This window comes from Moschus berezovskii, chromosome 11 (genome assembly GCF_049115385.1).
Source record: "Moschus berezovskii isolate FMDL1 chromosome 11, NW_MosBer_1.0, whole genome shotgun sequence".
NCBI lineage: Eukaryota > Metazoa > Chordata > Mammalia > Artiodactyla > Moschidae > Moschus > Moschus berezovskii.
Window position 1 is genome coordinate 88,663,684 of NC_142470.1, and position 26,543 is coordinate 88,690,226.

The window sequence follows — 26,543 nt, forward strand, 5'->3', positions numbered from 1 at the left end:
ATGGCAGTGAAACTATGTTATGTGCTTTACTTTGTGCGTTTTTAAGTCAAAATGAGAATGAGATATATATTAAGACATCATAGTACACTGGAACCATCTTTAGGGTGTTAGGAATATTTAAAAGGTGGAATATTTAATGTACTATTTTTATAAATTGGTAGAACAGTAGAGATTCAAAGCAAGTCTGATGGTACACCACCAAATGCATAATCTCTGAAAGAAAGAATTGATATTCCCTGGTGGCTTAGATGGTTAAGAATCTGCCTGTAATGCAGGAGACCCAGGTTCAATCTGTGGGTCAGGAAGATCTCCTGGAAAAGGGAATGGCAACCCACTCCAGTATTCTTGCCTGGAGAATCCCATGGACAGAGGAGCCTGATGGGCTACAGTCCATGGGGTCGAAAAGAGTCGAACACAACTAAGCAACTCTCACGTCACTTCACAGACTTCTGCTCTACAAAAGACAGTGTTGAAAGAGTGAGATGACAAGCCACAGACTTGGAAGAAATATTTACAAAAAAGATATCTGTAAAATATCTTCTCCAAAATATACAAAGAACTCTTAAAATTCAACAGTAAGAAAACTTAATAACCTGATTAAACAATGTGCTGAAGACCTTAACACGTACCTCACCAAAGAAGATACCTAGATAGCAGATAAGCATGTGAAATGATGCTCCACATCTTATGTCATAAGGAAAATGCAAATTAAACAGTGAAATACCGCTGCCCATCTGTTAGAATAGCCAAAATCATAAACACTGAGAACACTAAATTCTGACAAGACGTAGAGCAACAGGAGCTTTCTTTGATTGCTGGTAGGAATTCAAAATGATATTGCCAACATTCGAAGACAGTTTAGTAGTTTCATGCAAAACTAGAATGCTTTTACCAAATGATCTAGCGGTCGTACTCTTTGCTGTTTACCCAAAGGAAATAAAAACTTACATTCACATGGAAACCTGCATATTGATATTTATAATGGGTTTATTTATAATTGCTAAAAACCTGAAAATAATAGATCTCCTTCAGTAGGTAAATGGGTAAATAAACTGTTCTAAAGACAATGGAATGTTACTCAGCACTAAAAAGCAATGAGCTGTTAAGCAATGAAAAGACTTGGAGCAATCTTAAGTGTATATTGCTAAGTGAAAGAAACCAATGTAAGAAGATTACATACCCTTTGATTCCAACTATATTATTTTCCAGAAAAGGCAAAACTGTGGAGGGTACAGGGTGGGGACAAGTAGGAATGAATAGGTAAAACACAGAATTTTTAGGGCAGTGAAAATACTCTATGTAATACCATAATGATTGGTACTTGTCCTTAGGCATTTGTCCAAACGCAGAGAATGCACAGCACCAAGAGTGAGCCATATTATATAACCTATGGACTTTATGATTATGATGTGTCAAGTGTAGGTTCATCAGTTGTAACCACTGTACTACTCTGATAAGGGTGTTGATGATGGGGTCTGTGGTTTTATACATGCCTAGGGACAGGAAGTATATATGGGAAATCTCTGCCCCTTCCCCTTAATTTGTGATGAACCTTAAACTGTTCCAAAAAAGTAAAGTATTAATTAAAAAAATAGTTTATAGATACATGTTAAAAAAAAATTGCTGCATGGCAAAGAACAGAAACAAAGACAAATGACAAACTAGAAAAAGTTTTTTTTCAACCCAGAACGCAATAGAAAAATAGGCAATGAATCAGAACAGACAGGTCTCAGACAGGGAGATGCAAATTACTCTTAAACATAACATCTTGATCTCATTTTTAATTAAAAAAATGCAATTTAAAATGTTATTAAAATACTAGCCAAATAGTATACTAACTGAATAACCAATGCAGTCTTGAGAAAGAATGGAGCTGAAGGAATCAAGCTTCCTTACTTTAGACTATACTACAAAGCTGCAGTCATCAAGACAGTATGGTACTGGCACAAAAACAGAAATATAGACCAATGGAAGAAGATAGAAAGCCCAGAAATAAACCCATGCACCTGTGGGTACCTTATTTTTGACAAAGGAGGCAAAAATATACAATTGGGCAAAGACAGCCTCTTCAATAAGTGGTGCTGGGAAAACTGGACAGCTGCATGTAAAAGAATGAAATTAGAACACTTCCTAACCCCATACCCAGTGATAAACTCAAAATGGATTAAAGACCTAAATGTAAGACCAGAAACTATGAAATTCTTAGAGGAAAACATAGGCAGAACACTTGATGACATAAATCAAAGCAAGATCCTCTATGACCCACCTCCTAGAGTAATGGAAATAAAAACAAAAGTAAACAAGTGGGACCTGATTAAATTTAAAAGCTTTTGCACAGCAAAGGAAACTATAAGCAAGGTGAAAAGACAACCCTCAGAATGGGAGAAAATAATAGCAAATGAAACAACTGACAAAGGATTAATTTCCAAAATATACAAGCAGCTCATCCACCTCAGTGCCAGAAAAAAAAACAGCCCAATCAAAAAGTGGGAAAAAGACCCAAACAGACATTTCTCCGAAGAAGACTTACAGGTGGCTAACTAATACATGAAAAGATGCTCAACATCGCTCATTATTAGAGAAATGCAAATCAAAACCAGTTAGAATGGCCATCATCAAAAAGTCTACAAACAATAAATGGTGGAGAGGGTGTGGAGAAAAAGGAATGCACTGTTCTTGCATTGTTGGTGGGAATGTAAATTGATACAGCCACTATGGAAGATGGTATGGAGATTCCTGAAAAAGCTAGGAATAAAACCACCATATGACCCATCAGTCCCACTTCAGGCATATACCCTGAGGAAACCAAAATTGAAAAAGACATGTATCCCATTGTTCATTGCAGCACTATTTACAAATAGCTAGAACATGGAAGCAACCTAGATGTCCTTCAACAGATTAATGGATGAAGAAATTGTGGTACATATACACAATGGAATATTACTCAGTCATAAAAAGGAATGCATTTGAGTCAGTTCTAATGAGGTGGATGAACCTAGAACCTATTATACAGAGTGAAGTAAGTCAGAAAGAGAAATATGAATATCATATACTAACGCATATTTCTCCACTCTTCTCCAGTAACCTACTGGGCACCTACCGACTTGGGGAGTTTATCTTTCAGTGTCATACCTTTTTGCCTGTTCATACTGTTCATGGGATTCTCAGGGAAGGAATACTGAAGTGGTTTGCCATTCCCTTCTCCAGTGGACTATGTTTTGTCAGAACTCTCTGCCGTGACCCATCAGTCGTTGGTGGCCCTACGTGGCATGGCTCATAGTTTCCTTGAGCTAGACAAGGCTGTGTTCCATGTGATCAGTTTAGTTAGTTTTCTGTGATTGTGGTTTTCATTCTGTCTGCCCTATGATGGATACGGGTAAGAGGCTTATGGAAGCTTCCTGATGGGAGAGACTGACTGAGGGGGAAACTGGGTCTTGTTCTGATGGTCTGGGCCATGTTCAGTAAATCTTTAATCCAATTTCTCTGTTGATGGGCAGGGCTGTGTTCCCTCCCTGTTGCTTAATCTGAGGCCAGACTATGGTGGAGGTAGTGAAGACAGTAGCGACCTTCTTCAAAAGGCCCCGTGCATGCACTGCTGTCCTCAGTGCCTCTGACCCTGCAGCAGGCCACTGCTGACCCACGCCTCAGCCAGAGACTCCTGGACACTCATGGACATGTCTGGGTCAGTTTCTTGTGGGGTCACTGCTCTTTTCTCCTGCTCACAAGGTTTTGTTTGTGCCCTCCAAGAGTCTCTTTCCTCAGTCCTGTGTAAGTTCTGGTGGTTCTATGGTGAGGTTAATACTGACCTCCTCCAAGAGGGCTTATGCTGTACCCAGGTCTGCTGCACCCAGAGCCCCTCCAGCAGGCCACTGCTGACCCGTACCTCCACAGGAGACACTGAGACACAGTTCTGGCTCAGTCTTTGTGGGTGGGGCATGCATTTCATGCCCTTTCCAGGTCTGAGCAGCTCAGGTGACCAGTTGCTTGGAGATCTCACTGTCCGAGGTGGGCCATGTGTCTTAATCACCTCCTCGGTCCTGGCCACTCAGTTTCCCAGGTGCACTGCGAGAGCAAAAACAACACCCAGTTGTGGCTGTGACGGGTGATGGAAGTAAAGTCCAATGCTATAGAGAGCAATATTGCATAGGAACCTGGAATTTTAGGACCATGACTTAAGGCAAATTGGAAGTGGTCAAACAGGAGAGGGCAAGAGTGAACATCGACATTTTAGGAATCAGTGACCTAAAATGGACTGGAATGGGTGAATTTAATTCAGATGACCATTATATCTGCTACTGTGGGAATGAATCTCTTAGAAGAAATGGAGTGGCCATCATAGTCAACAAACGAGTCCAAAATGCAGTACTTGGATGCAATCTCAAATGACAGAATGATCTCTGTTCATTTCCAAGGCACCATTCATTATCACGGTAACCCAAGGCTGTGCCCTGACCAATAATGCTGAAGAAGCTGAGCTGAACAATTCTATGAAGGACCTACAAAACCTTCTAGTACTAACACCCAAAAAAGATATCATTTTCATTATACGGGACTGGAATGCAAAAGTAGGAAGTCAGGAGATCCCTGGAGTAACAGGCAAATGTGACCTTGGAGTACAAAATGAAGCGGGGCAAAGGCTAACAGAGTTTGCAAAGAGAATGCAGTGGTCATAGCAAACACCCTCCTCCAACAACACAAGAGAAGAATCTACACATGGACCTCAGCAGATGTCCAACACTGAAATCAGATTGATTATATTCTTTGCAGCCAAAGATGGAGAAGCTCTATACAGTTAGCAAAAACAAGACCAGGAGCTGACTGTGGCTCAGATCATGAACTCCTTATTGCCAAATTCAGACTGAAATTGAAGAAAGTGGGGAAAACCACTAGACCATTCAGGTATGACCTAAATCAAATCCCTTATGGTTATACAGTGGAAGTGACAATTAGATTCAAGGGATTAGATCTGATAGAGTGCCTGAAGAACTATGGATGGAGATTCGTGTGACTTTGTACAGGAGGCAGTGATCAAAACCATCCCCAAGAAAAAGAAATGCAAAAAGGCCAAATGGTTTTTTGATGAGGCCTTACAAATAGCTGAGAAAAGAGACCTTAAAGGCAAAGGAGAAAAGGAAAGATATATCCATTTGAATGCAGAGTTCCAAACAATAGCAAGGAGAGATAAGAAAACCTTCCTCAGTGATCAATGCAAAGAAACAGAGGAAAACAACAGACTAGGAAAAACAAGAGATCTCTTCAAGAAAATTAGAGATACCAAGGGAACATATCATGCAAAGATGGGCTCAATAAAGGACAGAAATGGTATGGATCTAACAGAAGCAGAAGATATTAAGAAGACGTGGCAAGAATACACAGAAGAACTATACAAAATAGATCTTCATGATCCAGATAACCACGGTGGTGTGATCACTCACCTAGAGCCAGACATCCTGGAATACGAAGTCAAGTGGGCCTTAGGAAGCATCACTATGAACAAAGCTAGTGGAGGTGATGGAATTCCAGTTGAGCTACTTCAGATCCTGAAAGATGATGCTGGACTCAATATGCCAGCAAATCTGGAAAACTTAGCAGTGGCCACAGGACTGGAAAAGGTCAGTTTTCATTCCAATACCAAAGAAAGGCAATGCCAAAGAATGTTCAAAATACTGCACAATTGCACTCCTCTCACATGTTAGCAAACTAAAGCTCAAAATTCTCCAGGTGAGGCTTCAACAGTATATGAACCGAGAACTTCCAAATGTTTAAGCTAGATTTAGAAAAGGCAGAGGAATCAGAGATCAAATTGCCAACATCTGTTGGATCATCAAAAAAATAAAGAGTGTTCCATAAAAACAACTACTTCTGCTTTATTGACTACACCAAATCCTTTGACCGTGTGGATCACAACAAACTGGAAAATTCTTCAAAAGATGGGAATACCAGACCACCTTACCTGCCTCCTGAGAAATCTGTATGCAGGACAGCAAGCAACAGTTAGAACTGGACATGGAACAACAGATTGGTTCCAAATCAGGAAAGGAGTATGTCTGGCTCCAAATCGGGAAAGGCTGTATATTGTCGCCCTGCTTATTTAACTTATATGCAGAGTACATCGTGCAAAATGCTGGACTGGATGAAGCACAAGCTGGAATCAAGATTGCCGGGAGAAATATCTATAATCTCAGATATGCAGATGATACCACCCTTTCTGCAGATGGCAGAAAGTGAAGAACTGAAGATCCTTTTGGTGAATGTGAAAGAGGAGAGTGAAAAAGTAGGCTTAAAACTCAACATTCAGAAAACGAAGATCATGGCATCCGGCAAATAGATGGGGAAACAATGGAAAGAGTGAGAGACTTTTATTTTGGGGGGCTCCAAAATCACTGCAGATGGTGACTGTAGCCATACAGTTAAGACGCTTGCTCCTTGGAACAAAAGCTATGACCAAGCTAGACAGCATATTATAAAGGAGAGACATTACTTTGCCAACAAAGGTCTGTCTAGTTAAAGTGATGATTTTTCCAGTAGTCATGTGTGGATGTGAGAGTTGGACTATAAAGAAAGCTGAGTCCCAAAGAATTGATGCTTTTGAACTGTGGTGTTGGAGAAGATTCTTGAGAGTCCCTTGGACTGCAGGGAGATCCAACCAGTCCATCCTAAAGGAAATCAGTCCTGAATATTCATTGGAGGGACTGATGCTGAAGCTGAAACTCCAATACTTCGGCCACCTGATGCGAAGAACCAACTCATTGGTAATGACCCTGATGCTGGGAAAGATTGAAGGCAGTAGGAGAAGGGGACGACAGAAGATGAGATGGTTGAATGGCATCGCTAATGCGATGGACATGAGTTGAGTAGACTCTGGGAGTTGGTGATGGACAGGGAGGTCTGGCATGCTGCAGTCTATGGGATCACAAAGTCAGACACGACTGAGCAACTGAACTATAAACAGAGTCTAGAAAAATGGTACTGAAGAATTTATTTGCAGGGCAGCAGTGGAGAAACCGACATGGAAACAGACTTATGGACATGGGGAGAGGGGAGGAGAGGGTGAGACGTATGGAGAGAGTAACATGGAAACTCACATGACCGTATGTAAAATAGAGAGCCAGTGGGAATTTGCTGTATGTCTCAGGAAACTCAAACAGGGGCTCTGTATCAACCTAGAGGGGTGGGATGGGGAGGAAGATGGGAGGGAGGTTCAGAAGGGAGGGGATATATGTATACCTTTGGAGAAGGCAGTGGCAACCCACTCCAGTGTTCTTGCCTCGAGAATCGCAGGGACAGGGGAGCCTGGTGGGCTGCCGTCTATGGGGTCACACAGAGTCAGACACGACTGAAGCGACTTAGCAGCAGCAGCAGCAACATGGCTGATTCATGTTGAGGTTTCACAGAAAACAACAAAATTCTGTAAAACAATTATCTTTCAATTAAATAAATTTTAGAAAATGTTATGAAAATACTAGTTTTTATTTATCAGTGTAGCACAGGCTCAAAAGGGTTAGTAATATGCTGTGTTAGTGAAGGTTTGAGTAAATAGGCACACTCATGTTGCTGATGAGACTATAAATTGGATTCAGAAATAGAGGAATAACTTAACACTGTGGAGAAAAATTACATATGCATGTATCTTTTGACCCAGTAAGGCATCCTTTAGAAATTTAATCCATGGTTAAATTACATATTTGCGTGTGTCGTACATATGTATTTGTGTGTGCACGCATGAGATTCTTGAAAAGAGACCTCCAAAATCTAATAACATTGTTTGCCTTGAGTAAAGGTGGGAGTGAGATAGGGATGATGATGGAAGTATACTTTTCACTATATTATCTTTTTAATTTTTCAAATTTTGAAGCTCATGAATTTTATACCAGTATAAACTTACAGATAAGAGATAAGAGGGAATGGAGAGTTCAGACACTTTGGAGGAATCATTACTTTTGAACCTTACAGTTTTGTGCTCTTTGTAGAGAAAGAGGCATTATTGGAGACTGGACAGCAAATGTCTTACGCTGTTTCAAAATGAATCTGGATCAAAATATTATAAGGTAAAAATTTCACATTTTTAAAAAATATGTACATTAAAATACTGTGTGTTTTCCAAATATATCCAAGTAATATTTATTAATTGTTATATTGGATTACAGCTATTACAGCTGTGTCTAACATAGTTTCTGGAAGTCACTGTTAAGTTCCTTGTAAAAGCAAGTATCCTCCACCCCTCCATTTCACCCCTTGCAACAGCCTTGCTGCCGAAGTTTTTTGTTTTGTGTGATTCTTTTTTTCTGGCCTGTCAGGTTGCTGCTGTTTGCCTTGTGGGTACCAAGTGGACCTCCTTATCAGTGGATGTCTAGCCATTTTATATAAGGGACTTGACCCTTGCATACGAAAAGACAACTAGACTGTGATTTAGATTAGATTATTAAAAGTCCTGATTATTGCTGATCAGAAGAAGCCATTGTGGTATTTAGCATTTCTCCCATTTTCTATTTTACCTTAGACCCCAGTTCCCAGATGCTTCTTTTGGCTCTTCTTTATATAATTCTCTTTGCTCAACTTGCTCCACATTTTGCCATGTCACCAATTGACATGAAAAAATTGTTAGTATAGCGATTGTATCAGGAAGAAAGGAAATAGAGACTAATGAACTGCTTTGAATTGGCTGGGTTTTTCTAAAGAAGTTTTCTGCTTAGGAAGTAGACTAAACATAAATGATTGTTAAAGTTATGGACAGAACCAGAATAGAGCACTTACACTGACATCCTCCTTTGCTGCTATTATTTCTGCCTCTTTCTCCTTCGGGGCCATATCTTGCAGATAGCAGCCAGTAGAGTAGTTGTTGGGTTGACTTCCTGACACCTGGGAAATGGCAGGTGTCAGTTATAGCAGCAACCGCCCTTCTAAATCCTCTCTTTCTAATGATCTGCTACAGGCCTGAATTGCTAGCTTGGTTATTATACTCCACGCCCTCTGCCTTTGTCATTGCTGGACACGCAGATCGTTCAGAGCAGATACCCTCGTAAGACTTGACTGTGTTCCTGTGCCACATTCACATACTTGTGTTTGTCTTTAATGGTATTCATTAGAAATGCATATCTTTGATTGTTTAGTGTATTTGGAAAAAAAACCACACACATTCATGTTTCCTAACGCTTAGTTCTTTACTTCAGGAAATTCCACTTTCAGAAATTCTCCGCATATCTTCACCACAAGATTTCACAAGCATTTCACAAGGCAGCAACCCACACTGTTTTGAAATCATCACTGATACTATGGTATACTTTGTTGGTGAGAACAATGGGGACAACTCTCACAATCCTGTTCTTGCTGCCACTGGAGTGGGACTGGATGTAGCACAGAGCTGGGAGAAAGCAATTCGCCAAGCTCTCATGCCCGTGACGCCTCAAGCCAGTGTCTGTACTTCTCCAGGCCAAGGGAAAGATCACAGTAAGCAATAAGCTTCTTGATAACTTTTCCCCCTTTGGTTCTTAAGCATTTTGTGGGCGCAGTTGTGTTTCTGTATTTATTTTAAGCTTCATTTTTGTAATAAATACCGTTAGTTAATTGCTTTATAAAATTACGTTTGTCATAGTATGTGCTTGCAGTCTCCAGAGCGAGGCTCCAGAGTCAAGTCTCCCTGCATTTAAATCTTGGCTCTGCTGACCTGTTATGTGATCTTGGCAAGTACTTTCCTTTTCTGTAACAATACCTACTGTATAGAGTTGTCAGCATTAAATGACAGAGAACCAAAAGGGGTTAAGTAAGCTAATAGTATTAGGATTGTGCTTCATGGTGGGACTTTCAGTCAGTGTGTGAAGTCAGAAATGCTGCATTTGTTTTAACTGAACTAAAACATTCAGAAACATTAAAAATATATATTGAAACACATGTTCTTTGCACCAACAAAATTTATAAAATAAAACCTAAATTTGTTTTAAATCTCAAGTAAATACTTAATTAGAAAGCCATAGTAAAATGTCACTTCCCTGCACCCACCCCTCCCCACTGGCATTATGTCATTTGTGGTGAAACAGCTTTCATTCATTAGGCAAATACATTTAAATTGAAAGAGATATCAGCCTCCTTTCTTTTTCAGCTGCACTGTACAGCTTATGGGATCTTAGTTCCCCAACCAGGGATTGAACCCGCAGTGAAGGCACCAAGTCCTAACCCTGGATGGTCAGGGAATTCCTCAACCAGTTTCTGTATGCCTTTTATTTCAGTTCAGCTGCGCTACTTAGCATACCTCATCTTGGCATTACACTAGGCCCTGAGCTAGAATACAGAAGAAATACAGAGAGCTTTAAAGATAGGAAGGGAAATAGGTGCATAAAGCAGTAGAGTGCAGAAAGGAGTAGTGCATTTCTCAAGGAACTCAGATACAGACAGGAAGGTAAGTGGAGGCTTCATGATAGAGGAGCCTGATTTGGACCTTGACCTCTGATCCCGTAAGTTAGGATAGGCAGAGCTGACCCAGGGGTGTGCGTGGAATTAAGGGGACATGTGATCAAAGGCATGCAGGTAATAACCATGAAAATGTTTGGTGTTGAATATTGATTCTGAAAGGGTGAATAAAATGGATAATCACAATGTTTCTTAAATTGGAGGGGATTTTAGAACTGTCTGATATTCTAATTGGACCTTTTCCCCAGAAAATAATGCAGATAACATAACACAAATTTTATATATAATTGGATTTAGGGTCCTTCTCAAGCCCATCCATGGACTCTTCCTTAGGATTATAAGTCCCTACGAACAGACTGCAAAAGGGCTAAGGGAGAGTGAAAGCCCAGTTCTGCCGCTTTACTAGCTTCATGATCTTGGCCTCTTCAGTTCTCTCATCTAAAAGGAGAATGATATAATAATTGCATATGATGCACTTAGCACCATTCCTGACCTAGTAGTGACACTATCACTGTGCTGCTGCTGATGCTGTTGCTGCTGTCCTTGTAACAGCCAGTCTGGAGCAGAGTTCTCCTGGGAAGCGATAGAAATGAAAACTGGATGGAGTTAAGACAGTGGAGGCCTTTGAAACAAAATAAATATTGACTTAAACTAGAAAACTGGAACTACTGAAAAGCAGAGTTTTAGGCTCATTCATTTTGTTGATGCTGCGCTTTTTTGGTCTGTTGCATTAATATTTGATTTTTTGGGTTATTAAAGTATTTTAAAATTGACTTAATATTTTAAAATGGAGTTTCCACAGTCATTTACTTATTTTTTGATGTATAGTTGCTTATATTTTCTTCTTAATGAAGTTTTATGTTTTTATATTGGGGATTATAAAAGAAATTTCGTATCTTTTTCTTTGAATTATCACTGAGATTCTAGATGTTTGAGAACTAGTCTCTTGCTTTACTTTTGATTTCCCATTTTTCTTGTCAGTTACTTCCTTTGCTTACCAAAGTAATATAGATATTTAAACTTCATAGAGGAGAAGGCAATGGCAAGCCACTCCAGTACTCTTGCCTAGAAAATCCCATGGACAGAGGAGCCTGGTGGGCTACAGTCCATGGGGTAGCTACTAGTCGGACAAGACTGAGCGACTTCACTTTCACTTTTCACTTTCACACATTAGAGAAGGAAATGGCAGCTCACTCCAGTGTTCTTGCCTGGAGAATCCCAGGGATGGCGGAGCCTGGTGGGCTGCCATCCATGGGGTCACAGAGTCGGACACGATTAAAGTGACTTAGCAGCAAACTTCATAGAAATATATAATATAAAATGAGAAACTCTTCCCTACATGCATGTGACATGTCCCCCTATTCCCAATTATATATCTCTCCCCTCAGAAAACCATTATTAATAGTTTGGTGTATATTTCTTGATTTGGGGATGGCTTTGGAAGAGGGGAGTCTATTCTATTTGTACGGTCTTGTTAAGTCATTTTTGTTGTAAAAGATGTATGATCTTTTTACAACTTGATTTTATGAACTATTTATCATATATTTCAAAATTATGTTTATATACGTTTAATGTTTTATGACAATAATGCGTACTTTCTATACATTTTTTAAACAGTCTAGAAGTCATATAAAAAAATCTTTGTTCCTCAACCCCATCTCTCTCCCTCACCAGAAATGATCATATTTTGTTTGCTTTGATTCATATGGCACTACCCTGAAACTTACCTTTTTAACCTAATAATATAAATAGCTTTCGGACTCAGTACTACAGCCCTGCATCCTTAAATGTGTAAATAGTATTCTTTTGTATGGATGTGTATTCTGTTTTACCAGTTTCCTGTTGATGGATTAGTATTGTTTATGGATAAATTTTGTTTTAATGTAATGACAGTAACTGTATGTTAGCTAGTTTTTAAAATTTAATATACTGTAAGCATTCACATGCCAGTAAATATTAGTATTACTAAGTTATATACTAACAGTTTTTTTCCCCATACATCATTCATTTTACAGAAGATTTGTCTACCAGTATCTCTGTATCTAATTGTCAGATCCAAGAGAATGTGGTAAGTAAATATCACAGCTAAAATATACAGATTGGTTAATTAAGGAAAGTAAAATGTGAAAGTCTTACTAGAATATAAGTCTATAACCCAGAGTACTGTGCATTTTGCCTGAAGACACCGGACTGAACTGTGTGGGTGATAACTTCCTGGAGGAGTTATGCTTTATGAAGGAAACTGAGGCAGTTTCCTTTTAAATTATGAAAATACAGTTATCTTTTTCATAAGTGACAGTAGAATATGACAGAGTGATAGACTAGTTCAAAGAGAAGAGAGGCTACTTTCTGGGTCAGAGCAGGGAAAACTTCCTAAAGGAAGTAAAACTTGAGATATACTTTAAAAAGTTTTGACACGAGTGCTGAGAGGATGGTGGTGAGAGGACATTTCATGAAAGTACAGAGAAGCAGAAAATGCAGGATTGTAAGGCAGAGTGAGGACTCAGTTTAGCTGGTACATGTAGGGGTTTACAATCGGGGTCAGCATACCCTCTATAAGGGGATGGAAGTAAATGTTTTAGGCTTTGCAGATCATACACAGTTACGAACTCAACTCTGCTGCCATTGTGAGAAAGCCATAGTCAGTACATACAGGAATGAGCCTGTTTTCCAGTACACATTTTTTTGTGAACACTTATATTTAAATTTCATATAATTTCATGTTTTACAAGATGACATTATTTTGATTTTTTTCAACCATTTAGAAATGTAAACTGTTCTTAGTTCAGGAGCCATACAGAAAGAGGCAGCAGGCTGGATTTGGCCCACAAGCCTAGTTTGCCAGCGCCTGGATTAGTTAGTAAGAAGGCTAGAAAAAGAAGTCCAAAAGCTGTATATAAATTTATTTGATTCTTTCTCTTCAACTTGGGGCATCCAGCTGTAACTGTTCAGTAACACATGAACGTTGGGTTTTCTGAGATTGTAGGAGGGACTGGGTGTCCAGTAGTGCTGTGGGAGATGGCGGGTTTCACGGAGATTTGATCTGTGTCTCTTGTCCAGGTAGCATGCGTCCCTGTGTAGTCGTGTCAGTCGCGTCCGACCCTGTGGGCAGTAGCCTACCAGGCTTCTCTGCCCATGGGATTCTCCAGGCAGGAATATTGGAGTGGGTTAGTAGGTAGCACGGAGAAGGCAATGGCAAGCCACTCCAGTACTATTGCCTAGAAAATCCCATGGATGGAGGAGCCTGGTAGGCTGCAGTCCGTGGGGTCGCTAAGGGTCGGACACGACTGAGCGACTTCACTTTCACTTTTCACTTTCCACTTTCACACATTGGAGAAGGAAATGGCAACCCACTCCAGTGTTCTTGCCTGGAGAATCCCAGGGACGGGGGAGCCTGGTGGGCTTCCGTCTGTGGGGTCACACAGAGTCGGACACGACTGAAGTGACTTAGCAGCAGCAGCAGCAGTAGGTAGCACAGGAACCAGATTACTGGGGAGAGAAAGTTTTCTGATTTCATTTTTACAGATGAAAAGACCAAGTCCCAGGGAATTCAGCTTATTTAAAATTACCTAATTTAAATGGAAATTAGGGTTTGTGGAAGTACTGATTTTTATATGCCAGGCACTAGACTTGACACTTTGTATATCTTCATTTAATTCACTTAAAAATCCAGTAAGATAGATGTTATTATATCTGCTTTACTAATGAGGGAATGAGGCCTTGAATAAACTTGGTTTATTCAATCCAGTGACTACCATGAGAAGGCACTGTCTGGGAATGTAACATTGAACAAAATAGGTGTAGTCCCTGGCTTCATGGAGACTAGCACATGCCCAAATGAGACCTTGACCTAGGATCAGTGGAAAGGATTGGAGAGTGCTTTCTAAGAATATTCTGACAGCAGCAGCCACTAATGGGAAAAAAAAGGAAAGGGAAGGAAGAAGATTGAGGAGTGGATATGAGTTACACATACTCTTTTCATCAGTCTTTCCAAATAAGTCTGATCTCAATAATACAAAACTTTTGAGTTTTTCTTTCAAGTCAAAGATAGCAAATCTCTTTAATAGTAAAGTTGGTAAAACTTTCTTCTTAATTATTTATGTTAATTTACTTTTTATAGATCACTACTTAATAAATATATTTTTAAATTCAAATCATTTTCTCCCCAGTGGTGGTCTTACAGAATATATTATAGTTGTACATTAAGAGTCATAGTAAAGTTGGTCTATTTTAGGACAGAGAATGCCTGTATTTCATAAAGTATTTTGTGAAAAAGAAATCCCTCAACCATAAAAACTGAAATGTATTTAAGTATTTGAATGAAAAGAATCAGAGATATTGACATGGTTTCATGGAACTAATAACATTTATTCTTTCCCAAATAGGACATCAGTACCGTTTACCAGATCTTTGCAGATGAGGTGCTTGGTTCAGGGCAGTTTGGTATCGTCTATGGAGGTAAGCAGGTCTGAACACCTAAAATCTTACCTCGCTCTCTGACTTACATTGCCGAAGCCTTTTAATGTCACTGTGCCTCAGTATCTTCATTAGTTTAATGGGGGCTTTACAACCTGGCCTGTATATTCATTAATGTATGTAAAGCTACTTTACAAAGCTATGATGCAAGGTAGAAAAGTAATGTTAAACCCTTTGCATTCCTTCCCATAACTAGTTGGCCTATCTGCTTGAAGATTTACCCTAATATATAGTTAAATCACTCTGCTGATCCAAAGAACCTAGAATTAAATGAATTCCATGGTACAGTGTTTCTATCTTGACAGAATTTCTGAAGACTAAGTCATATAGTTAACTTTCATTTATTTAATAAGGTGGATTATTTTTCAGCAGACAAGTTCATTCAAATTTCCTGCTATTTCAAATAATAAAACAGCCTTTATTAGAGGCAGTTACTATAGGGGAAAATTACGATAATTATAGGTGAGTGATGGAGAGAGAACAAAATGAGCCTGCCCCCTAAAAGAAATACAGAAGTAAATACATGTCAATTTCAGTTTGTGGACAACTTGTGAAACTTCTGTATTGTATGTGACATCAGTTTGCATCTTCTTTCTTACCTGAACTTTTTTGAAAAATAGGAAAACACAGAAAGACTGGAAGGGATGTGGCTATTAAAGTAATTGATAAGATGAGATTCCCCACAAAACAGGAAAGTCAGCTCCGTAATGAAGTGGCTATTTTACAGGTAAAAAGTTGCTTTGTATTGGTTTTAATTTTCGATTTATGAGTTTTTTAAATCCAAGTGTGTCTAGTGAACTGGTAAGATTTGGTTTTTGTTTTCTTGGTTTGCATTTTATAACATTTTGGCTCAGTGAAAGGCCAGTGAGCTTCTGAATTAACCCCCTTTTTTAAAAAAAAGGCAAAATTAGGTTACAATAATCTAGGGTTTAGAAGCACTGACATTTTGGTAGTAGGTTGTTTGGAACACATTTTCATAAGTAAAGTCTTAAAAAAGCTCAAATTTCATTCTTAACTCATCACTCCATGAACTGAAAACACTTTGATACTTCTACCACCGCATTTCATTATAACGGTTTAATCCATCGAGGTGTACTTTTAAAGATATATTGGCAGTGAGTTAAATTCCATAAAATAAATTACTGTGAGTTTTTATTCTCATGTAACATGTTTATCTATTTTGGAAGTCATCTAGAAGATTAAAAATTAGCTTTATTTTTCTGAATACATTTAATTTATAATATGCAAATGTTTATGGCTTCATTGTATAGCTTTTGCATGGTATTTAAGAAAATGTAATAGTTAATGCTGTCAGAGCCCTATTTGCTTGTGGGTGAAGTTCAAGAAGACACAACTTGTTGAACTTGGTGCTTCTTTGGAGAAGAAGGTAAGAAAGTTGTAAACATGTAATTAATTTTACATTTATTACATTACTGGTCACTATTAGTAACACCTGCCTCACTTTTTCCCAGATGATCAAAAGATGGTGGTCTTCAAGATACCTGTGGTCACTTCAAGGCTGCCTCCTCCTGTGAAGCTACCTTTAAAATAGTCTGAATAGTAGCATTCAGACTCTGCATAAGGGTTTGAAAATATTGTTAGAGATCTTTTTTCATATCTAATTTGGACTCTTTCTCAATATCCAGTTTCTATGCAAAAAATAAATATTAAGGATTTATTCATAAGACTTGATTTCTCCTTGTCACTTTTTCAAATTTTATTGTAGTTGATTTACAATGTGTTAATTTCTGCTGTACAACAAAGTGACTCATTTATACATATATATATTCTTCTCCATTATGGTTTATCATGGGATATTGAATATAGTCCCTGGGCCGTACAGTATTCATTTGTTCGTTCCGTCGCTCAGTCGTGTCCGACTCTTTGCGACCGTGTGGACTGTAGCCTAACCAGGCTTCTCCGTCCATGGGATTCTCCAGGCAAGAATACTGGAGTGGGTTACTGTTTCCTTCTCCAGGGGATCTTCCTGACCCAGGGATCGAACCCGGGTGTCCCTCATTGGAGGCAGACGCTTTAACCTCTGAGCCACCAGGGAAGCCAGTATAGGACTTTGTTATTTACCCATCCTTATGTGTACTGGTTTGCATCTGCTAATCCCAAACTCCTAATCCATCCTTCCCCCACCCTTTTCCCCCAATCTGTTCTTTATTTATGTGAGTCTGTGTCTGTTTCATAGAAATGTTCATTTGCATCAAACTTTAGATTCCAGATATAAGTTCTCCTTGTAACTTTGATCACAAATACAGCTCTGAACTAAATACTGAAGCTTACATCTCCCATGTTACCAACTGCAGATGTTAATAACTAAGTTTAGGAATTTGCAGGTAATACACAATGTAAACACTTTATTATTATATCACTCTGGTTCTTTTCATTGATATTGCCTGACTGGGAACAGAATTAAATAATTGTAGAATGGGGGATTTTGTTACTTTCATTTCATAAGGATGGAGTAATGTAAAAATCTTTTGTTGTTTCCTGAAGAGGGTGGTAGAGTAGTGGGAGAAACGATGAAGTGCTCTCCTGGCTCCCTCTGTAAATGGGAAATTCAGTATTTTCCCCTTCTCTTCTCGGAAATCACCCAGAAGCTACAAGAAAAATGACAAACAGAAAAGCATACTCTAATATAGATAGAAGAGAGTTCAGATATACAAAATAGGTAGAAGTTTTTCCAAAAACACTGGAGATGGACCGGGCAAATGTAGGAAGAGGCAGCACAACAAGAACTGGTTTTGCTGGCTCTTTCTGAGGTCTACAGTCATGACAGCCTCTCTAGGTTTCTCTCAGAAGAAAGTGAAGGGGCGTCATGACCTAGTCAGATTTAATTCAAGAGACAACATGAAGTGAATTAAGAACGGCACTCCCAGGGGAAGAGTGCAAATCACACTAAACCAAATGACGTCAGTAACTTTGAAGGAAAACTAGTGACCATACTAGGAACAAATACATAGACGTCCATGACAGATGAAGTAGACAAAGCTAAGTAAGAACAGAAGAGGCCTAAACATTATAAGGTAGATCTAACCAGTTTATATTGAACTCTGTACCCACAAATAAATAAATACTTTATTAGCTAAAAAAAAGTTTTTTATCTTAATGTACTAAAACTCCAAGTAAGTTATAAAATTGGGGGGGGGGGATCTCCCATCACCTGAAAAAAACTTTGTAAAGTCTTAATTGTTGAATCAGAGAGCAAAATCATGACCCAAGTATTTAGAAAATAATTGTGAAAATACTGTTTATCAGAGCTTTTAAACTACTACTCATAGAAATGTCAAATACTTAATGAGGAAGGAATGAAAATAAATGAGTCCAACTCAAGTTAAGGGATGAACAGTCAACCTGAGGAAAACAGAATTAACAAAGATAAAACTGGAAGTTAATAAATTTAGTACAATGAATCCAAAAGCTGGTTAGCTATGTGGGTGGGATAACAACAAAATAAGTGTCCAACTGAATCAAATTATAAGAAAATACAAAAACATTTTGGGAGGATGATCACAAATACTGAAAAAAATTAAGGGAATCTTAAGATACTATCTTGGTGGCTCAGCTGGTAAAGAATCTGCCTGCAATGCGGGCGACCAGGGTTCGATCCCTGTGTTGGGAAGATCCTCTAGAGAAGGGAAAAGCTACCCACTCCAGTATTCTGGCCTGGAGAATTCCGTGAACTGTATAGTCCATGGGGTCACAAAGAGTCTGACATGACTGAATGACTTTCACTCACTAAGATACTATCTTGTGCAACTCTATTAGATAAACTTGAAAGCCTGGAGAAAATGATTAATTCTCTATGAAACTATAATTTACCAGAACAGACTCAAGAGGAAATAAGACATTAAACAAATAGAAGAAGTTGTTAATAAGAATTATGTTACAGCATACTTCTGTTTTTGTGTGTTCATGCATAGGTTCTCAAGGATGGCAGGGGTGGGGTTGGGGGTGAGAAACTTGGGAGGTAATTTGACTGCAGTGTATAGGGGACAGCTGGCCACACTTACAGCTCTAAGTTGATCAGAGTTAGGATGTTTTGAATCTTCTGCTTACTGCTATTTCACTTTATCTACTATAAGATTGTATCACTTTTTATTTTGCCACCTGGAACACCATCATTAAATTGTTTTAAGCTGATTATAAACAATATTTATTTTGTGCTTGCTGTGCATTTTCTAAACACTTTTAAAACACCAACCATGATCACAAGTTAAGCTAAAAATGACTGTGACACAGTCTCTGCTGTCAGTGCTGCACTAGAGAGTAAGAGATGTATACGTGTAATACAGTGCGGTGGGATATGCACTGCCCCATGGAGAGTGCAGGAGAACTGCTGCAGTGTCCAGAAGAGAGGTAGTGTGAGCGAAAATTAGGGCATTACGGTGGGAACTGAGAATGATGGTGAATTCAGAACACATTTTAGACATGGAGCCCAACTTCACACAGGCTGGAGAAAAGTTTGCCCTCTTGGCATAATTGGATACCCATAGTGTGAGAAAAAAAGCATAAGAAAAAACTATTTCTGTTAGTAAGCATTAAAACATTTACTCACTTGGGCCACTATTTAAGAACATATTTAAGTTTGAATAAGAAAAATGAAACCAGGTTATTGAAGATATTAAAATTCATCCAGAAACTTAGATTTATGTCCAGAACTAAAGAACTGAACTGAACTGAAAGAACCATTAAATGTTTTTGAGTATGGCTGGCTTCTCAAATTCACTTTTGAAGCAGTTTTGTTTGTTTTTAATACCAGTAAGATAGTTTGCTTTTTTTAAAAAACAGTACCACATTCAGCTTTGTATTTTTCAACCTGTGAGCCTGAAAGTGAAAGTCACTTAAGTTGTGTCCAACTCTTTGAGACCCCATGGACTGTACAGTCCATGGAATTCTCCAGGCCAGAGTACTGGAGTGGGTAGCCTTTCCCTTCTCCAGGGGATCTTCCCAACCCAGGTCTCCCGCATTGCAGGTGAATTCTTTATGAGCTGAGCCACAAGGGAAGCCCAAGAATACTGGAGTAGGTAGCCTTTCCCTTCTCCAGGGGATCTTCCCAACCCAGGTCTCCTGCATTGCAGGTGGATTCTTTACCCACTGAAATATCAGTGAAGCCCCAACCTGTGAGTCTAGTAGTGCTTAAGAAGAATGGGGTGATGGTGGTAGAGAGGCTGAACCTGAAAGAGGGAAGACCAAATCAAGATATAATATGAGATCAGGACTTAGATAAATAACTACCTTAAAGACAAAGCCACCTATTGAGCTAAGACCTTTACAAACAGCCCTGAAGAACCAAAGCTCTGTGTAATTGGCTAAAACTTTGATTGGCAGTTGGTGCCTATTTGTGGATCGCATAAAGTTAGAGTACCATCAGAAGATTACAAAGATGAGAAGAAAGGAAAAGAAGCAGTAATGGTCAAGGGCAGTTATATAATCAAACTGGGAAGACATTCTTTCCCTTCCCGTGCATCTTCTCTTCAGTACAGAACTTTGAAAATCAAACTCTATGATCCTTCTTATTTTGTTTGCTTTTATTTTTCTGAGCTACCTTTTGTGCCATTATTCCATACAATTAATTGCAGCACATTGTTAGATATTTGCATATTAAAACTTTACTCAAGTTGGTCACGTAATGTCCTGCAACTCTTCAGAATTTGCACCATCCTGGGATTGTAAACCTGGAATGTATGTTTGAAACCCCGGAACGAGTTTTTGTAGTGATGGAAAAGCTACATGGAGATATGTTGGAAATGATTTTATCTAGTGAGAAAAGTCGACTTCCAGAACGAATAACTAAATTCATGGTCACACAGGTATTTTAAACTTTTTTTTTTTGAAACTAGAGAAAAATTAATGACTATGAGAAATAGTGCTTTTCACATATCGGGATATTGTGGGTGTTGTTACTTTGAAGAAGACAATAACACTTTCAGTTAAATCTTGATGAACTGTAATGGACTTTTCAAATTACTATACCATTTGGGGGGGTCCAGTTAGGATTTAGCTGTGACTTTTCCAGAACAAAAAAAAATTCTCTTTTCTTCAATAACAGATACTTGTTGCTTTGAGGAATCTACATTTTAAGAATATTGTGCACTGTGATTTAAAGCCAGAAAATGTGCTGCTCGCATCAGCAGAGCCATTTCCTCAGGTGAGATATTCTCCAGAACCTTTTTAAAGTATGGTTTTAAGTATCTGTGCGACAACATTATTATGAAGCACACATGTAATGAAAGGCAATGCTGTCAATTCAACGTGTAACTATCTACAGAAATAAAGTTTTTAGCTTGTAACTACCAGGGAGGATTTATACCTGAATAATTTGAATTGAGATTTTACTAATTATTGATATATTGTTTGTTTTCATGAAGACTTTTTACACCTAATGACTTTTTAGGCCAGTTCTTAAGGAGTAATTTTTTGTAATTTGTGCACAGTTCACCACTCCCCTGTGGTTTGGGAATGAAGTAGGAAGAGGTAGCCTTGGTTGGTGCTTGGTCCTCAGGACAAATTCCCTATGAAATAAACTGAGGGATAACCCTGAAATGGGAAGACGAGATTTTAGCTGAGGCAGGCAGCCAACTCTTCCTCTTTAGAGTACTATATTTCAAACATACTCAGCAAAACCCATGGAAGAATTACATTTCCCGTCACCACCAGGGCTCACATACCTAGGATGATAATGTGTCTCCTGCATGTGATACACTCATTTTGCTTTTTACTTGGTTAAATTTTATTTCATTAAAACGTGTTCATCTTGATTCAGATTTATCTCATAACCTACAAATGGTTCTTAACCCAAAGTCTGAATCATTTATCCTAAGGACTATACATTAGTGGTGCCTATGAATGTTTCTCATGAATGTCATCAACTAGAATAATTTATTTCCACGTTAGTATTTATGTGCACTTATTTAAAATACAGACAAGAGGCTAGAATAAGGACAACAGATGACTATTCAGTTGGTAAATACAACTCAGATTGTCTTTTAAAGAAAAAGATATTTTAAAAAATTATTCAACTCTTTTACATTTAAGGAAGAAATCATATTCCTCTTAGAATGCAAATGAGAATAAAAGTAATCCCCTGTCTTTATGAGGTCAAAAAGGTGCCGTGAGCATTGATGCTATATTTTAAATAAAGTGCTTCCATATATTATTTCATTTGATCTTCAAAGGAGTATGGGCAAAGGATGCACACCCCTCCAGCTAAGGTTAAAACTCAAACCTTCTGACCTCCATTAGGATCAAAGGGAAAATAATGTCATTTATTTGATACTCTTTTTTTTTTTTTTTAATCAACTGCTATCCATGGCCACTCTTTTTTCAGTTGCCAAACTGCCAGGTCATCTTTATCAAAATGTTAGCTGAAATATGGCATTTAATGAGGGGGAAAAGAGAGTTCACATTTCTTCATGGTTGATAATCCTGTTCTTCAAATAGGATTTGAATTTCAGAGGAAGTAGCCAAATTCAGTAATGACACAAAACAAACATCATAAAAATACATTTGAAGGTCCATCTTTGCTTTCCAGTCATTATGTGTATCACTGGTTTTTAGAGGCCAAATCCTTCATTTCTCAATTCATCTTAGCATTTTTAGTGAAGACATTTTGTGAATCTGGGCATTTCCCTCAGGAAGTACTTGGCATTTGCTGTTCAGCATGGATGTATCCTTAATCACCAGAATTTGAACCTCTGCTAGAGGATAGGCATCAAGCTCATTACATTTCCAGAGCTTTCTTTCCAAAAGAACATAGTAGTGACTGTGGCTGCCCTCAGACATAACTCTTTTCAAATCTAAACATCTAACTAGCAATATTTTGTTCCATAGTCATAGAAAAGCTACTCTTAATTCTTTCAAGCAGTCTCTAGTATTACTCTTTTTACTAGCCACATTAATAGTTATCTTTTAACACACCTGAACTGGTGTGTATATACTTGCCAATATATACCTTGGGAAGAGAGATTCTAAGATTAAGTAAAATAAAGGGTAAGTTTTTAAATATAACTTATTTTTCATTCAGCTAACACTTGAGTACCTTTATACAGGCACTGTGAGGCCACTGAGGATTTATAAATGCAGCAGTTCCTGCTTACAGATGATAGAAAGGGATCTCCTTAAAAGCCAAATGATAAGGGATCAGCACCCTCCATTTCATCAAAAATGATGAGCACTTGTAACACCAGTCTGGTATTTGGCATCCTGGAAGCTAGACCTCAAAAGTGGTTGTTTGAAATGAGCACTTAGCGAAGTTCTTCATACTGTTAGTAATGGACCATAGGGTTATAAATGTATCTTCCTTTTGGGAAAAGGGTATTTTACAATTTCCGTATGTATAATCTTTTGACATTCATAATCAATACAGTCGGCAAATGTGTTTAAATGATTCCGTATCATATTTAGGGACAGGTATGTATAAATAAATTGATATATATATTTTTTATCTGTATATCACTAATATAAAATTAACATCATCCTTTTAATTTCCAGGTGAAGCTGTGTGACTTTGGGTTTGCACGCATCATTGGTGAAAAGTCATTCAGGAGATCTGTGGTAGGAACTCCAGCATACTTAGCCCCTGAAGTTCTCAGGAGCAAAGGTTACAACCGTTCTCTAGATATGTGGTCAGTGGGAGTTATCGTCTATGTCAGTCTCAGTGGCACATTTCCATTTAACGAAGATGAAGATATAAATGACCAAATCCAGAATGCTGCATTTATGTACCCACCAAATCCATGGAGAGAAATTTCTGGTGAAGGTAAAAAAAAAAGAAAATTTAAATTTTAGGTCTGTGCCTCTTAACTTAAAAACCTCTGTGATTCCAAATCACCCTGTTTTGACATCTCTATTTAATATTTCCCATTCACCTTCCAAATATTTAATTTTAATTAGGTCCCTTTTGTTTATTTTTGCTTTTATTTCCAGTATTCTGGGAGGTGGGTCTTGGAGGATCCTGCTGTGATTTATGTCGGAGAGTGTTTTGCCTATGTTCTCTCTAGGAGTTTTATAGTTTCTGGTCTTACATTTAGCTCTCTAATCCATTTTGAGTTTATTTTGGTGTATGGTGTTAGGAAGTGTTCTAGTTTCATTCTTTTACAAGTGGCTGACCAGTTTTCCCAGCACCACTTGTTAAAGAGACTGTCTTTTGTCCATTTTATATTCTTGCCTCCTTTGTCAAAAATAAGGTGTCCATAGGTGTGTGGATTTATCTCTGGGCTTTTTTGTTCCATTGATATGTTTCTGTCTTTGTGCCAGTACCATACTGTCTTGATGACTGTGGCTTTGTAGTAGAGCCTGAAGTCTGGCAGGTTGATTCCCCCAGTTCCATTCTTCTTCCTCAAGATTGCTTTGGCTATTCGAGGTTTTTTGTATTTCCATACAAATTGTGAAATTATTTGTTCTAGCTCTGTGAAAAATACCATTGGTAGATTGATAGGGAAGAATACTTCCTTTTATATATCGTTTCTTTATCTTCCTAATAGTTTCCAGGCAGGGCACTAATCCAGGTCCCAGCTGCCTCATTTTGAAACTACTGAAAGAGCTTCTTAATTGTCCCCCCGTCACCACTGCCAGGTCCATCTGGAAATGCTACTTTCATCTTACTGTGCTCCCAGACACCTCAGCCTCCCTGTAACCGGGCTGCATCTGTAGGTCTCTGTGATGCGGCCCAAGTTCTCACCTTCTGGTCTCATCTGCTACTGCTGCCCTACACAAGCTACTTTCAGCCATTTGCTGCATTTTGCTTTAGACCTTTCCTCTGCCTACTCTTCTCTTTGCTGTCAAAACCCTTCCAGCCCGTCAGAGATCCCTGATCTTATGGCTCAATCTGTGAAGTCTTCCCTGAACTCCTCCAAACTGTGTGATCTACTTAGGTTACTGGTTGGGCGTATTTTTCCTGAAGAAATCTATCTTTTCACAGTCACTTTTCTTATCTTCAGAATTAAATTAGGTTCTTATACACCACTTAAAACATTTTTTAAAATTCTGCCAAGTACGAGACCTAATGATAGGGATTAATAAAACTGGGAAAGGTTTCAGGGACAACATGTAAATAGTAGGCTTACTTGTTAATGAAGAGATCTGATGGAAGAAGTATATATGAGGGTTTGGGGATGTTGCCAAAGTCACCTTCAAGCCCTTGGACAGTGTGGTCTATAGACCTCTTACACCAGAGTCACTTGGTGAGGTTATTAAAAAGACCGTCTGGCTCTGTCCCTGAGACTCAGACTCAGCAGCTGTACTGCTACTTAGGAATGCATTTTAGTAAACACACTGAATGATCTTGATGCACACAGCAGACTGCCATTTAAGGAACAATGGATAAAAGTTCAAAGTATTTAGAATATAGAGAAACTAGTATTTAAAATACTTTGGCGGGGGGAAACAGGGTGAGAAAGATCTGGAAAATTTTGACTGGTATGACGGCATATAGAACTGGAAATAGTACAGGATAAGCCCTTGGTTTGGCTCACCCCTGGATGCAGACCTTAGTAACAACTGCCTTGTTACATAAGGATATTGTTTGTTACATAACGATATTGTCGGTGTGTAGTTTACATGGTTGCTTTAGTTTTGTAGTTGGCCCACTTCTCCAATTAATTGGAAAAATATGCATGCTAAGATCTCACCACATACACTAAAATCAGTTCAGTTCAGTCCAGTTGCTCAGTCGTGTCCAACTCTCCGCGACCCCATGAATCACAGCACGCCAGGCCTCCCTATCCATCACCAACTTCCAGAGCTCACTCAAACTCATGTCCACACTAAAATACCATGAACTTATTTGTTAAAACCTGTTAACTGTGAACTTTTGGTAAGAAGTTATTACCTCACTATAACTACATCTGCAGGAGCAAGGCAATGGCTTTGGCTATTTTCCAGACCAAGCCCAAGACTAGAGAATAGCATAGCATTGTTGTGGAGGGAAAAAAACAAAAAAAAAATCAGACTGTAAAGAGTCTGTTTTGTTCCTTTTTAAAAGTAACGGTTAATTCTTAGCACATAAAAGCATCATTCTGAGCCCTTTGTGTGTATTAAGTTTATTTCATCTTCTCAACCTCATTTTACAGATGAGGAAACTGAGGCACAGTGCAGTTTAGTAACTGACCCCATGTCACACACAGTAACAACTTCAGCTCAAGCAGGCAGGCTCCAGTCTATGCTTTTAACTTGTATTCTGTACTATCTCCTTAATAAACCAGGCACATTGAATTCAATAAATATTTATCAGTCACTAATATGTTAGCTTAAAGGCTATGTCCTTTAAAAAAATCAAAAAAATTTAAAAGCAAAAATCCTCAACCCTATATTTCTATGGATTGAGTTGCCTTCCAGGCAGAGTCACAGGTTTGGGGTGGTCAGTGCTCAGATTCACATATCTAATTTTTTCTTTTCCCTTAGCAATTGATTTGATAAACAACCTACTTCAAGTGAAGATGAGAAAACGTTACAGCGTAGACAAATCTCTTAGTCATCCCTGGCTGCAGGTAAAAACAATGTGTTTCTCTTTGGCAATCTTCATTTGAGCAGTTTATGGTGATTTGTCTTACTTAATGAAACCACTCTTAAAAGATCATCAGATTCTACATGTCTTAGGGCCTTGTGGTGTTTATTTCATCTTTTTGTAAAGTGAGCATAACACATTATATTGT

At 38.5% G+C, this 26,543-nt stretch overlaps 1 protein-coding gene and 1 long non-coding RNA gene across 2 annotated transcripts in view; one reads left to right on the forward strand and one right to left on the reverse strand.

Annotated features, from left to right (window-relative positions):
• Window positions 1–26,543, forward strand: part of PRKD3 (protein kinase D3) — a 90,855-nt gene that overhangs the window by 60,737 nt on the left and 3,575 nt on the right. Inside the window, exons 10-18 of the mRNA XM_055399374.2 lie at window positions 7,971–8,048; window positions 9,171–9,447; window positions 12,420–12,472; window positions 14,790–14,862; window positions 15,501–15,607; window positions 20,541–20,702; window positions 20,942–21,040; window positions 23,383–23,650; window positions 26,293–26,378. Of these exons, the coding sequence (XP_055255349.2) occupies window positions 7,971–8,048; window positions 9,171–9,447; window positions 12,420–12,472; window positions 14,790–14,862; window positions 15,501–15,607; window positions 20,541–20,702; window positions 20,942–21,040; window positions 23,383–23,650; window positions 26,293–26,378 (1,203 nt within the window). The remainder of the gene's footprint in view (window positions 1–7,970; window positions 8,049–9,170; window positions 9,448–12,419; window positions 12,473–14,789; window positions 14,863–15,500; window positions 15,608–20,540; window positions 20,703–20,941; window positions 21,041–23,382; window positions 23,651–26,292; window positions 26,379–26,543) is intronic.
• On the reverse strand, window positions 3,801–8,930 carry LOC129539123 (uncharacterized). Its single transcript, XR_008682399.2, has 3 exons — window positions 8,755–8,930; window positions 7,228–7,408; window positions 3,801–4,062 (listed from the first exon to the last, which is right to left on the reverse strand). It is a non-coding gene; the product is annotated as an uncharacterized LOC129539123 (long non-coding RNA).